The sequence below is a fragment of the Bison bison genome, unplaced genomic scaffold, assembly GCF_000754665.1.
Source record: "Bison bison bison isolate TAMUID 2011002044 unplaced genomic scaffold, Bison_UMD1.0 scf7180017864201, whole genome shotgun sequence".
In the NCBI taxonomy this organism is placed as follows: Eukaryota; Metazoa; Chordata; class Mammalia; order Artiodactyla; family Bovidae; genus Bison; species Bison bison.
Window position 1 is genome coordinate 1,523,315 of NW_011494773.1, and position 13,981 is coordinate 1,537,295.

Genomic DNA, 13,981 nt, shown 5'->3' on the forward strand with positions numbered 1-13,981 from the left:
CCGACCCCCGCGCCCCCCAGCACCAAGCTTGCCGAGGACTCGGCTCTGCAGGGCGTGCCCTCCCTGGTGGCAGGTGGCAGTCCACAGACTCTGCAGCCAGTGTCCAGCAGCCATGTGGCTAAAGCTCCCAGCCTGACCTTTGCCTCCCCCGCCAGCCCCGTCTGTGCGTCTGACAGTACCCTGCACGGGGTGGAGAGCAGCTCCCCACTGTCCCCGCCGGCGGCCAGTTACAGCTCCGCTCTGTGGGCCGCCGAGCACTTCTGCCGAAGCCCAGATAGCTTTCCAGAGCAGCGGCAGAGCAAGCACAGGCGCTTTCAGAATACCCTGGTAGTCCTGCACAAATCTGGTTTGCTGGAGATCACTTTGAAAACCAAGGAGTTGATTCGTCAGAACCAGGCAACTCAGGTGGAACTCGACCAGCTCAAGGAGCAGACCCGGCTGTTCATAGAGGCCACTAAGAGCAGGGCTCCTCAGGCCTGGGCCAGGCTGCAGGCATCTTTATCGTCAGGGTCAGGTCATACCGGCAGTGACCTAGAAGCATTCTCTGAGGAGCCAGACATATAACATCGAAGGCATATTCTCCTGTTACTTGAGTGCTTCTTTTTAACTCTTTTACTGTTACTACTCCTGTTTCCCAAAGCTTACATAAGATCTTTTCCTTTTAAACTCAGACTGTTCAATGGTTCACTTACGAAGCCACACGCCAGGCCCTGGCTGCTGTCTTAACCTGTGGTCTATGCAGTTTACCTTTGTCTCTGTTCCAGCGAGGACCTCAGGTTTGGCTGCCCTTGAGTCCCTCTTCCTCAGCCTGCAGGCAGTTTGATGGCTCACGGGGCAAAATGTGAGAGGTGATTGTGCAGGGCCCTGCTAGCTGTCACCTCCCGCCACCCCACTCACCAGCCCTGATCGAGGGTGCAGTGACGCAGACGAGCGCACAGAGCAGCACCTGTCAAGTCAGGGAGCAGGTGACATGAGGAACCCTTCATGGATCTTCCCTTGAAGGTCTTAGTCACAGACGAAAATATAAGAGGAGGGTGCTTGCCTTCCACAAGGCCCTGTGCCCTTTGTCAGAAACCTGAAATGTTTTGGCACAGATTGCTCTTCGGATGCAAGCACTTAATCACTAAAAGCTTTGTTTTTTTAAACTTGAAAGTCAAAGAGAAAGAGTAGCACTGTTAACTCTTACACTTTAATCATAAGCCAGATTTTTCTTAAACTGGTAGGCGAAATACTTCAGATTTGTAAAGTATAGAATGGATTTAGGACCATCTGGAGCTACAGTTGATGAATTGCATTTTTGACTCATACAGTCTAAAGAAAGGAGAAATGGCTAGCATCTCTTGGTTAGGAGCTGGAAGATTCTAGTAATTTATGCCTTTTTTTCCTCTCCCCTTTTGAAACAATGCAACCTGTTTTATATGTTAAAATCTTAAAGACAGCTTCATGGTTTCCAATTGTGTAATCCAAGTCAGCCCTCTGCTACCACTTTTTTTTCCTGCTTGTTTTTACAAAAGAAGAAAGAAAATATTAAGCTTGATTAACTTTGAATTAAAATCATTGCAAGGTTATGACATACAAGTCTACAAAAAATTGGAAAACATTCTTGTTACCCATTTTCTTTCGACGTCCAGAGTTTTCATTTGTCTGATGTCACAGTGATGTGGAGCAGTCTTCCGTGTTTCTTTTATGCGTCGGATTTTGGCAGTGAAGCCAGAGGTATAGTGGGTTCTGTGAAGTAGAAGAGTATTATGAGGACTTGCAGGTTTTACACACTTTTCTGGCTTCATTGTAAACCAGATTTCTAGGTTGTAAAGCTGCCAACTTCTTATCCTCCCATTTAAAAAATTTCATTCTCTTGAAAATCTTAAGAAATCCTGTATGACCAACTTCATTTTTTCTGCAAGGAAAATCGTCTTGAAGTTCTTGCAAGGCCAGAAGCTAATGCTCATATTTACTATGTAGTCATAACTCCTCATATAGTTTTAAAATTACAAGGCTTTGAATTGCCTGCATTTTGTTCTCAAACACAGTTTAGAAATAAACAACCCGGTAAACTCTCTTAGACTCTCCTGATCAACACAGAATTAGTACCTGCCATGTGCTTTCCGGAAGAGTTTCAGAAATCGGAGCAAATAGGTCCTTAAGCAGGCTCAGCTGCTTTTAATATTTTTTCTCTTGGCCCATTCCCTTTGCCTCCCCTCCATCTGTGTGGTGCTACCGCAGCTCCGCTCTGCACACCATGCTAGGAAGCTTCCTTTTTGGCAGAATATGTTTGGCAGCAAAGCCATAGAAACAGGTGCATTCAGAACAGCCTGGGCATCAGGCATGAGTCTTACTGAGTCAAAAATCTGAACACACTTGCTGAGAACCAAATTTACGCCATCGGAAAACTCCCCTGTGGAGCCGTACGCGTCTTGGACTCTTCTTCCTAGATGAAGGTTTGCACTTCCCTCCTGTCAGGCAAAGATGCCGAAAGCCATCAGCAGTGCTCGCTGCTGAGGGGCAGGGGGAAGCAGCACCCACCCTGGCTCCTCTCTGATCTTGTAACTTGGTGCCGTGAGTCCCTCTAGGCTATTGGCATGGGTGTCTTTCCCTAGTGGAGGAGTAAGCAGATGAAGCCAGCTAGAGAAGCTGGTCCACCAAAGAGACATCCACTGAGACTAGCAGACGTGTGGGGCCAGAAGCCAGACAGACAAGTGGAGGAACCTCAGAGTTGACGGAAGGACCTGCGTTGGTCTCACACGGCTGTAAGTAGTCACGGTCTTCCTGATGCGTGACCTGATCTCATCTGAAGTTCTGCGGCAAAGCTGTTGTTTTCTGAGAGCCGTTCTTAACTCACACCAACCCTTAAGTTTTGGCAAGATGGTGTTGGCAGTGTTGAAAGACATCTAGAAAAAGCTGCTGATTTAATTGGTTATGGGAATGGAGTTTGGTGACATTTGTAATTTATTACACTCTCCTTGCTTTTATTGATTATGGTATTGTCTGAGTTTGATTCCTTTGGCAGAACAGTAACTCTCGTGCATATATTGAAGTGTCTTTCCAGCTATGAATTCTTTACGGTAGAGGTTTCTTTACCAAATGTGAATTCTTTTGAGGAAGTATGAAGTTTTTTAGAAATTGACTGTGAAACGTTAGAGAAAAATAAAAGTCACTTACTTGAAAACTATTTGGCCTTTGGGATTTATAACTGCTTAAAACACTGAAATCAAGAGTAAATGTTTGATTGATAAAGGTTTCATACACATATTCTCAAGGTATTTGGGGATATTGAGATTAGACATTGAACTTGTGGAAATTCACTGTTCAGACTCCCACCAGTGTGAACTTAAAGGCGATGCAGGCACTCTTAAGATAAATGGGTGGTTTGACATTATTCTCTAGAGCCATGGAGGGTTTATATTGGGTAGGTTGGGAGGAGAAAAGAGAATACAGTCCAATGGTTTCTTCCATCTGATATGATACTTTCACAGAAGGAATTTTTAAATGACAAAACCACTGTAGTTGTCTACTGGGATAAACTAAAGCCACATTAAGTAGAGATCTTTCTACTACAGGGAGGTCCTTAATGAGTGCCTCTCCATGCCTTTTCGTTCATGCTTCTCTGAGTTGATTCCTGAGGCTCTGCTCCTCCTCAAAATTCACCTACTGAATCTCAGTGGGGAAATCTGTTGAGTCTTCCCTGTCCTGAGGCCAGTCAGGACACCCCTCCTGGGATTTTTTTAAGTCACTGGAAAATAAGAAACTTATCCTCATTTAAAGTCCTGAAGGATTGTCATAGTCTTAATTCTTACAGCATTATTCCTATCCTACACAATTTTTTAAGCAACTTTTCAAAATATGGCTGGAAGTGGCCCCTCATGAAACAGAGAACCAGCCTCCCATAAGAGATGGAGACCAGAGACATGGGAGCCCAGAGTGGATCCTGAGAGGCTCGGGAGAGCTGGGTCACTCTCACCGTTGCTCCTGGCCCTTTGGCGTGATTCCTGCGTGTGGAGACACTAGCCTGTTGCAAGCATGTCTGCTTCATCCACGTCCCTTGGGGCATCACTGCAGAGCGTGGCCTGGTGCGGTGGGGTCCAGAGCCCTGCATGCACCTCTCCCATCTGTCCCTCATTGGCCGGCTGACTTTGGATAGGCATCCCTCCTCTCAGTGGAATAATGGAGCGTCGGAAGTTGTCCTCTCTGGGGTGCTTCCCAGCTGTAACCACGTGTAAGATCTCTGGCTGTATTACAGCGAGCCTGATGGTATGTTATCTGACAATAACAGCTCTTCCTCAGTTTACTGTGGGGTTCCATCCTGATAAACCCATCATAAGTTGAAAATACCCTAAGTCAAAAATGCATGTGATCCACCTAAATACCGAACCATCATAGCTTAGCCCAGCCTCCCTTAAACGTGCTCAGAACACACACATCAGCCTGCGGCTGGGCGAGCTCATCTCACACAGGCATTGCAGGCAGATTCTATACCATCTGAGCCACCATAGGGGCTAACAAAGGTTAGGTGTATCGTGCATTTTTGGGATAGCTCACGTAGTTTGTTGTTTGTTGCACTGAAAGTGAGAACAGAACAGCTGTCTTGAGAATGGTGGTGAGTGTATCTGTTGTTGACCCTCGCGATGGCATGGCTGACCGGGAGCTGCCCACCATGAGGACATAGGATTGTACCGCACGTCACTCGGCCAGAGAAGAGATCAAAATTCCAAGTAGGGTCTCTACAGAAGGCCCATCTCTTTTGCACCATTGTAGAGCCGGAAAACCCTAAGTCAGAGACCGCCTGTAATCTGTTAAATTTTAAAGAAAACCCTGGGGTGCCCACAAAGCAGGTTCCTAGTGCTTAGTTGATTTTAAAGCATTCTGTCAGATTCTAAACTTATTATATGTGGCTGGGAGAAGCGTTTTGCCAGGCTGCTTTGATTTTGATTACCTGGTTGGAGCTCACATGGACTCACTCATTCGCATATAAAAGACTGCTCTCAAATGAAGAAATATTACCCCCAAAGGAGAATAATGGGGCGAAGAACAGACTCATTTAAAAAGACCCTGATGCTGGGAAAGATTGGAGGTGGGAGGAGAAGGGGAAGACAAAGGATGAGATGGTTGGATGGTATCACCGACTCAATGGACGTGAGTTTGAGTGAACTCTGGGAGTTGGTGATGGACAGGGAGGCCTGGCGTGCTGCAGTTCATGGGGTTGCAGAGTCGGACACGATAGAATGACTGAACTGAAATCAAATTGTGTCCTTTCCTAGTCAGTCAGCTGCAAATAGCTATTTCCTCTGAAATGAAGGACATTTAATGGGATTTTACGTTTTAGAGAGTATGTCAGTGTTCTTTTATTTTGTTCTGGATTTCTCTACCAACAGCCTTTAACACTTCTTCTGGCCCACTCCCTTTGCCTCCCCTGAACCTGTGTGGTACTCTGCTCTGTGCATCGTGCTAGGAAGCCTCTTTTGAGACAGTATATTGCTGCATGTTTTATAAGGAGCCTCTTAGGTTGATTTACAGTTATTTTAATGGTAAATAGTCATAGACTGTGCAGATATGGTGGTACTTTGTCAGGACTTTATTTTGGACCCAGGCTCTGGGTGTCACCTTTCATCCCCACCGGGAGGGGTGTTAGAGACGAGATGAGGTCTGCCTGGGTGACACAGAACGAGCAGAGTAGCTGGAGAGAAAGAGGTAGCAGGAAGCAGCTTTATCTGTTTCCTTCATTAGAAGAGGAGACATTCGGTCCACTCGACATGCTGAGATTATGGTGAAGTACAAAAAAAAAAGATGTCTCTGAAGTGTTTTTTCAGTTGCTCCACAGAGCAAGGTAGCTTCTGTGCACAGAAGCCCAGCAGTGGAATTCACATGATGGCATTCCACCCCTGAAGGGCTGTCCTTTGCTTGGAATAATTAACACCGTCTTCTACCAAAATCTCATTGACAGCTAATGGGAAGAGAGCAAGTCTCAACCCAGCCTCTTAACTGGTTTCCTGGAAGGAGGTGCTTTGTGGATCCCTGGACTCCTGTGAGCACTTTGGCTTTTTCCTCTCAGAATTCCTCCTCCATTCTTACAACACGTGGCACTCCCATCTCTTTCTGAAGGATGGTTATGCAAGACATGAGAGAATTGCTTGAAAGAACAGCCTGTGTGGGTCCTGCCTCAAATTTACAGCATCTGGAGGAGACGAGAAAGAAAGAAAAGCCTGCAGAGTAACACAGGGAGTAGGTGGAAGCTCTTAGGAGATGAAAGGGAATGAAAACTGAAGTAGGACCCCGAGGCCAGCCCGTGTGAGTCAGGTCGGATGGTGAGCGTTTTGGGACAAGGCCGTCGGAGTGGCTGGCGAGCAGAAGAGTAAAAATAGCTGCTTTTACTTTTCCTAAAACCTCGCTTCATCTCAGGCATTGCAGGGGCCCTGGAAGACTGCTCGCTAGTTCTGGTAAATGTTTGTGTAACAGAGGTGGGCCAGGGCCTCTGTTCTCCAGAGGCACCCACAAACCTTGGGCTGCTGCCTGGGCAGATGGGAGCGCTTGGCCTGGAGCCCATCCTTCGTCCGGAGCCGATAGCATGGCAGCTCCCGAGTCCTGGCCAGAAACCCCAGATGTGTTCCTGCCTGCTGATAGGAAAACCCTAATACCACTCCAGAGAGCTGAGCTGAAATTGCCATCTCTGCTCAGCCCTGATAACAAACTCATGTCACCCCAGAGTCAGGGGAAGAGAAGAAGCCGAAAGACACCCACAAATACACTGCACCTTCCGTAGGCCCTGCGTCCTGTTCGACAAATGCAGGAAAGCCTGGTTCTGGAGGTCAGGTGGTCCCCACAGAGCATGAGTCATTCTGACTCCTCTGTTCTCCAGCAAGGCTTCGGGGCTGCTCACCTGTCACTGGGCTGCTCGGTAAACGCAACTGAGGGTTCACTTAAGCAAGACACACAGAGGAAGGGCGGTGGACCACCCAAGCCAACAGCCCAGGATACCCATAGCGGACAAGGCAGCCCCAGGCCTGGGTCAGACGCGGTGCTTTCACTGATGGTCATTGATGTCAGTGAGGCCAGGTGGGCCAGGGTAACTTCAAAGACGTTTTTTTAAAGCCTCAAGCCGATGCTTGTCTGTCTAGTACGGATGTATTTGGAATTTTGTGCTGCTTGTGTTCTTGAGGTGTTCTCCAGGCTCAGTCACACTCTGAAGCCCCTGACGGCTCAGTTACCAGGGTTGCCCGTTGTGCAGTGGCAGGACTGGCCTCCTGGCCCCATTAACGGCAGGGCACTGAGAAATGTGGGAGAGCTTATACCCGGGCGTAAATGTCTCTCACACTGATTTTTTTTAATCAAGGGAAGAAAGTGCTGCTGGAGAAGGGCATGGCAATCCACTCCAGTATTCTTGCCTGGAGAATCCCATTCTCTCTGCTTCTGTTGGAGTGGGAGGGTAGAAGAGACCCTCAGTCAATCACTCCTTTGATGGTTTGTGTCTCACCAGGTCTTACACACCCAGAGTTGGGCGTGTGAGCCTGGGCAAGGTGATATGGCCCACTCCTACTTTTGTTTCAAAGATTAATGTTTTGATAATCTTTGGCTTTAGCATCCTTTGATTAGGGCAAGAGTCCTTCATGTTAAACTGCTAATTGAGAATAGAACTGTTGATAGAGGCACAGTATATGAGTTGATAAGTTTCACTCCCAACATCCAGTACACTAGGAGAGAGTTCTAGAAAGCGGATTATCCTGTTTGGTGGCACCTTCAGACCTTAGGGCTCACCCACAACAGCACCTGCGTCCGCTTTCCTCAGCCTCCCCCCAGCTGGTGCCAGCAGAAGCATTCACACGACCCCAGGCCTGAACACCTGCTTAAATTTTGCACTGTAGGCACCTTCTTGCCTCACCCAAGGCCCAGTCCTGGCAGCACCAAACGCTTCCTGAGGCCCAGGGCCCACGTGGCCCTGACCTTGGAACCCTCACAGCTGAGTCAGGAGACGTGACTCACAGAGAGAGCAGCAGGGCAAGGTGGTGTGACGTGCCCAGGTCAGCTACAGACCAGAGTTGCAGGAGCTCTCCAAGGCTTCAAAAGGAATGCAAGGTGAGCTGAGATTTGAGCTCAGCCTTGGCGTCGGGTGGAGTTTGGATAAGCTGCAAGGAAGTTCAGTTCAGGCGCTCGATTGCGTCTGACTCTTTGCGACCCCTTGGACTGCAGCACGCCAGGCCTCCCTGTCCATCACCAACTCCCGGAGCTTGCTCAAACTCACATCCATCGAGTCGGTGATGCCATCCAGCCATCTCATCCTCTGTCATCCCCTTCTCCTCCGGCCTTCAATCTTTCCCAGCATCAGCTGCTGGGACCAGCATTTTAGCCAAAGGAAAGAGACAGGGGCTTCCCAGGTAACCCAGGGGTAAAAAATCCGCATGAAGGAGACGAGGGTTCAATCCCTGAGTTGGGAAGTTCCCCCGGAAGAGGAAATGGCACCCCACTCCAGTATTCCAGCTGGGATAATCCCATGGACGGAGGAGCCTGGTGTGCTGCAATTCATGGGGTTACAGAGTCGGACATGACTGAAGAGCTGCACGCGCACACAGAGCCTGAGTAGAGGCATCATGGTGAGAGGGAAATACGACTTTGGACCTGGACCTGGGTTTCTGCATGATTCTGGCAAGTTACACAACCTCCCTGGGCCTCACTTCCAAGTTTGTTAGATTACTGTGCCGTAACAAAAGGCTACTGTGCCGTAAGGTGTAGAGTTGGCGGGGGGGAAGGGGGGCTCAAGGAACTAAATGTACAATCGTTACTGCAGGTGAAGCAGGCAGTTGAAGGGGCGAGGATGGGCCAGCTGGACTGGCCTGTGTCCAGGGTCACAGCCTGTCACATAGACCCAAAGAGGCTGTAAGCAGCCCAGCTCCCTGCCAGACTTCCACACTCTGCTGCCCTGAAAACAGATTCCCCTCCTTAGCACATACCTCGCAGAGTACTTGGCAAGCACGCTCCCCAGTCCTCAGCCTCACCCCTCTTTAGGGCGGTTCACCAAGGGGTGGGGAGCTATTGAGGAATCGGTATTGATTGCAGGCCCCACCCTAGCCAGGATCGCTGTAATCTCACACCTGGCCCAGCCTCCTGGCTGGTGACTCAGCTTGCAGCCTCCGCACATTCCGTCCTCACACGTGTACTGGGCGAACTTCAGGCCCCCTTGCTCACATTACTGCCACACGCCCCGCCAGGGCAGCGGGTCTAGCCTGGGCTGCATAGTGAAAGTGTCAGTCGCTCAGTCGTGTCCAACTCTTTGTGACCCCATGGGTTGTAGCCCACTGGGCTCCTCTGTCTATGAAATTCTCCAGGCAAGAATATTGGAGTGAGTAGCCATTCCCAGCTCCAGGGGATCTTCCCGACTCAGATTGAACCTGGGTCTCCTGCACTGCAGGCAGGTTCTTTACAGTCTGAGCCATAGTGGAAGGCCTTAAAATCCCGATGGCCAGGCCACACCAATTCTGTCAGATTCTCTGGGAGGTAGGACCTCCCTTCCCACCCCTGCCAGTAATTAAGGTTCCTTAGAGGACATGCCAGAGAAGGCGATGGCACCCCACTCCAGTACTCTTGGCCTGGAAAATCCCATGGACGGAGGACCCTGGTGGGCTGCAGTCCATGAGGTCGCTGAGGGTCGGACACGACTGAGCGCCTTCACTTTCACTTTTCACTTTGATGCATTGGAGAAGGAAATGGCAACTCACTCCGGTGTTGGAGAATCCCAGGGACGGGGGAGCCTGGTGGGCTGCTGTCTATGGGGTCGCACAGAGTCGGACACGACTGAAGCGACTTAGCAGCAGCAGAGGACATGCACACTAAACTGGGAATTACTGCAGCGGCTCCCCCTTGTGGGCTTGGGCTTGGGGCCAAGGAGAGGGACTAGCCCTGCACGGTGCAGTGCGATCCAGGGCATGGCCATCTCCAGGAGCTTGTTAGAAGTGCAGAAGAATTATAGGCCCATCTGCTTGCAAATCTGCATTTTTAGCAGGTTCCCAGGTGATTCCTGCACACTGTCAAGTTGGAGAGGCACTGGCAGCAGCTTCCAGGAGATGCTCCCAGCGGTCCAGGTACACAGCCAAGTGTTTACACACGCCATCTCGGTTCAGCCTCACAGCCTCTGTGCTGTTACACCCTCTCCGACAAACAAGGAGATAACCCACCATTTGTTCAACAAATCCTTATTGAGTGCCCAATAGGAGAGAAGCTCTGTTACCAGGGACTGGGGATCAAACGATGCTCCCCTGCAGATCAAGTACTCAGAGGCCAGTGGGGTATGATGTCAACATCATCGCTTGACAGCTGTGTGTTCCTGGGTGACACCCTTGGCCTCTCTGAACTCCAGTTTCCTCTTCTGCTGATCTGGGCTGTGGTCATTATTCAGTGATTTTCTTCCCTAGGCAGAGTGCTCACCTGAAGGCCTGGATCTAGCCTGAGCTCAAGGATGGTTGCTGTTGTCACAAGAAAGAAAAAAAAAAATACTGCAAGGTTGTGGGGGGAGGTGCAGTGGGGCGGGGTAGAGGGACACCAGGCTCCTGTGGATGCAGAGGGGCAGGGAAGAGAGTGAGGTCGAAGATCTTGGACGCCAAAAACTCCCAGGAGGTGATGCATGGGGGAAGGGCCAGGGTGTGGAGGAGGCCGCCTTGTCCTCGCACTCTCTGGCCCGATTTCTCCGGATCAGGCTGGTTCTCCCCACTTTTCAGACGAGATGAGTCAGACCACTATTGGCAGCGTGAGTCTGGGCCTCGATCCCGCCGCTTTGCCCCGTGAAGCTCTTTGCGGCTCCGGTGAGGAGAGGACACCCCATGCGGCCCCTCCAGGCTTGGATCGCCTCCCAGGTCCTCTCCGGCGCGCCACCGTGGCCTGCGGGGCGCGGGCGCCCCCTTCCCGCCGAGCCGAGTCACGGCAGCGAGCCCTGGCGGGCCCCAGGGATGCCCATACGCGACGCGGAAGCGCAGTCCAGCCAGGGTAACACCCAGCCCCCCGCGGTCCTGCACCCACGGGGTGAGCCCGGGCTGTGGAATTGCGACCCTGGCCCACGCAGGGGTCTGAGCAATCGGTTTAGGGGTTTCGTGTTCCCTCGGAGTACACCACCGTTTCCTGTAATTTAATTTTCTCTCCTGAAAGCGTTGCTAATTAAATCCTTTCTTCGGCTAGCAGTCGTTCCCCTCCCTTGCCCCTCTCTCCGTTAATTACCCAGCACGTTGCCAGGGAGTCCTGGCCCCCACTGCCAGGCGTGCCCAGGTGGATGGACCTCGCTGCTGGCTCTACTGGCCGCCTGGGCGGCTCCCTCCTCGGGTCTCCCAGGGCCCTTTCCGCCTGGACCTGGGGAGCAGCCCTTACCAGCCTGGTTAAAAGCAGCAACAGCCCTTTTCCTGGCGCTGCTGGCTTGGAATCTGTCAAAATCTAATTCATATGTGGTTTCACCTCCTGTGTCTTTCCAGTTCTGGAGTCATGCTTACTCTTCACTGCTTTTTTTGCCTAAGCACCCTTCCTGCCTTCTCCCCCACTGCCCACTGCACATCACGCTAGGCAGAAGTTTGCCAGACCGAGCCCAGTGTCTGGTGGAAGGGCACCCAGCGAATCTAGGACATGATCTGGACTAGAAGTCAGCTCTCCTGAGGCTTAGCCTCTCGGGGTCACAATTCAGAAGCCTCCCGCTGCCCTCTGTGTTGCCCCTTTGGGGGGGTCATTCAGACCAAGTGTCCCACTGAGGGCTGAGAATGTCCAGTTCTTGATAAGTCTAAGTCCAGAGAGGGTGTGGAGAAAGGGAGCCCTCCAGCCCTGTTGGTGGGAATGTAAATTGGTGCAGCAGGTATGGAAAACGGGAGGGAAGTCCCTTTAAAAACTATAGAGTTACCCCACAATCCAGCAATTCCACTCCTAAGCACATACCTGGAAAAGGCAAAAATTCTAATTAAAAAACACACATGTACCGCAGTGTTCATAACAGCACTGTTTCACAATAGCCAAGACATGGAAACGATCTAAATGTACATTGACAGATGAATGAATAAAGAAGATATGATATACATCTACACGGAGTAGTGCTCAACCATCGGAAGGAATGAAATGGTGCCATTTACAGCAACACGGATGCGACAGAGACGATCATACTAAGTGAAATAAGTCAGAGAAAGAGATGTCATATGATATCACTTAAATGTGGATTAAAAAAATGGTACAAATGAGCTAATTTATAAAACAGAAGTAGACTCACAGACATAGAAAACAAACTAATCATTACTGAAGTGGAAAGGAAGAGAGAGGGATCAATTAGGAATTTGGGATGAACAGATATGCACTGCCATATGTAAAATAAACAATGACCTACTGTATAGCACAGGGATCAGTATCTTGTAAAAACCTATAATGGGAAAGAATCTGAAAAAGAATATATATATATATGCACACAACTGAATCATATAAATAAATATACATACAACTGAATCACTTTGCTATATACCTGAAACACTGTGAATTACAGTAATAAGCACTGCATTCAGTTCAGTTGCTCAGTTGTATCCGACTTTTTGCGACCCCATGGACTGCTGTACACCAGGCCTCCCTGTCCATCACCAACTCCCAGAGTTCACTCAGACTCACGTTCATTGAGTTGGTGATTCCATCCAGCCATCTCATCCTCTGTCGTCCCCTTCTCCTCCTGCCCTCAATCTTTCCCAGCATCAGGGTCTTTTCAAATGAGTCAGTTCTTCGCATCAGGTGGCCAAAGTATTGGAGTTTCAGCTTCAGCATCAGTCCTTCCAATGAATATTCAGGACTGATTTCCTTTAGGATGGACTGGCTGGATCTCCTTACCATCCAAGGGACTCAAGAGTCTTCTCCAACACCACAGTTCAAAAGCATCAATTCTTCAGCCCTTAGCTTTCTGTACAGTCCAACTCTCACATCCATACATGACCACTGGAAAAACCATAGCTTTGATTAGACGGACCTTTGTTGGCAAAGTAATGTCTCTGCTTTTTAATATGCTGTCTAGGTTTCAGTTTTAAACATTGCATATTTAACTATTTTAAAAAAAGAGTCCAATGTCCAATCATGACAGTGAGTTGCCCGGGGTCACACAGGGACTCAGCATCAGAACTCCTGGGTACTCTGGACTCAGTGTGGTGATCTTTCCAAGATGCCACTTACTGGATAGGGGATATGTGAGCCCCCCACCCTGACTTCTGCTTATGCAGGGTCCCCCTTCCCCTCAGAGCACCACGTCTTGGATGCCACTCCCTCTTCCTCTCTATCTAAAAGCCCCCATTCAGGGATTTCCCTGGTGGTCCAGTGGCTAAGACTCTGCTCCCAATGCAGGGAGCCCAGGTTTGATCCCTGGTTGGGGAACTGGATCCCAAATGCTGCAACTAAGATACAAGACAGCCAAAAAAATAAGAGAAAATCCCCCATTCAGGCCATGTCTGGCCCAACTCTCAGCTCACTATGAGACAGGAAAGAAAAGCAGCTCAAGCCAATCCCAGAATTTGAAAGGAGGAATTTGGTGGTGATGAGGGCAGTGCTATTTTTTTTAAGGAGATATTGGTGGTGGGGATTTCAGGCATTACGACAGGGCCAGAAAGGGGCATTTGGGGACAGAGACTCTGGAAAGGATCCCGTACACAGGACTGCTCCCTTCTGGAAGCCTCCAGCCCCGGCTCTCAGCTCTGTCGGCTCAGGGTTCCAGGTCAGCGCCCGGCTCCGTCTGCTGCGCCATGGGCCATCCGCTGCCTTCCGCGGGGAGGACGTTACCACGTGCTCTCGCTTCGGGCTGTCCTCCGGGCCCTGCGGAGGCTTCTCTCTCCCCGTATGTTGTAGGTGAGCTTTGACGCATGCACTGCTTTCTCCTCGGAGCCCAGGCCGTCTCAGAGTCTCTGGTGCCTCCCCTGCTCTGGTCCCCAGGGGTGGGTGTGAGAGATGCTGAGCTCAGCCTCCTGGCAGCGCTTCGTCCCCTCCTGCAGGCGCCACAACACTGCCTGGGAGG

At 50.1% G+C, this 13,981-nt stretch overlaps 1 protein-coding gene across 1 annotated transcript in view; it reads left to right on the plus strand.

Moving 5' to 3' along the window:
- Positions 1-3,169, plus strand: part of CIPC (CLOCK-interacting pacemaker) — a 16,602-nt gene extending 13,433 nt beyond the window's left edge. Inside the window, exon 5 of the mRNA XM_010844411.1 lies at positions 6-3,169. Coding sequence (XP_010842713.1) covers positions 6-564 — 559 coding nt within the window. The 3' untranslated portion in view covers positions 565-3,169. The remainder of the gene's footprint in view (positions 1-5) is intronic.
- Positions 3,170-13,981: the final 10,812 nt, after the last annotated feature.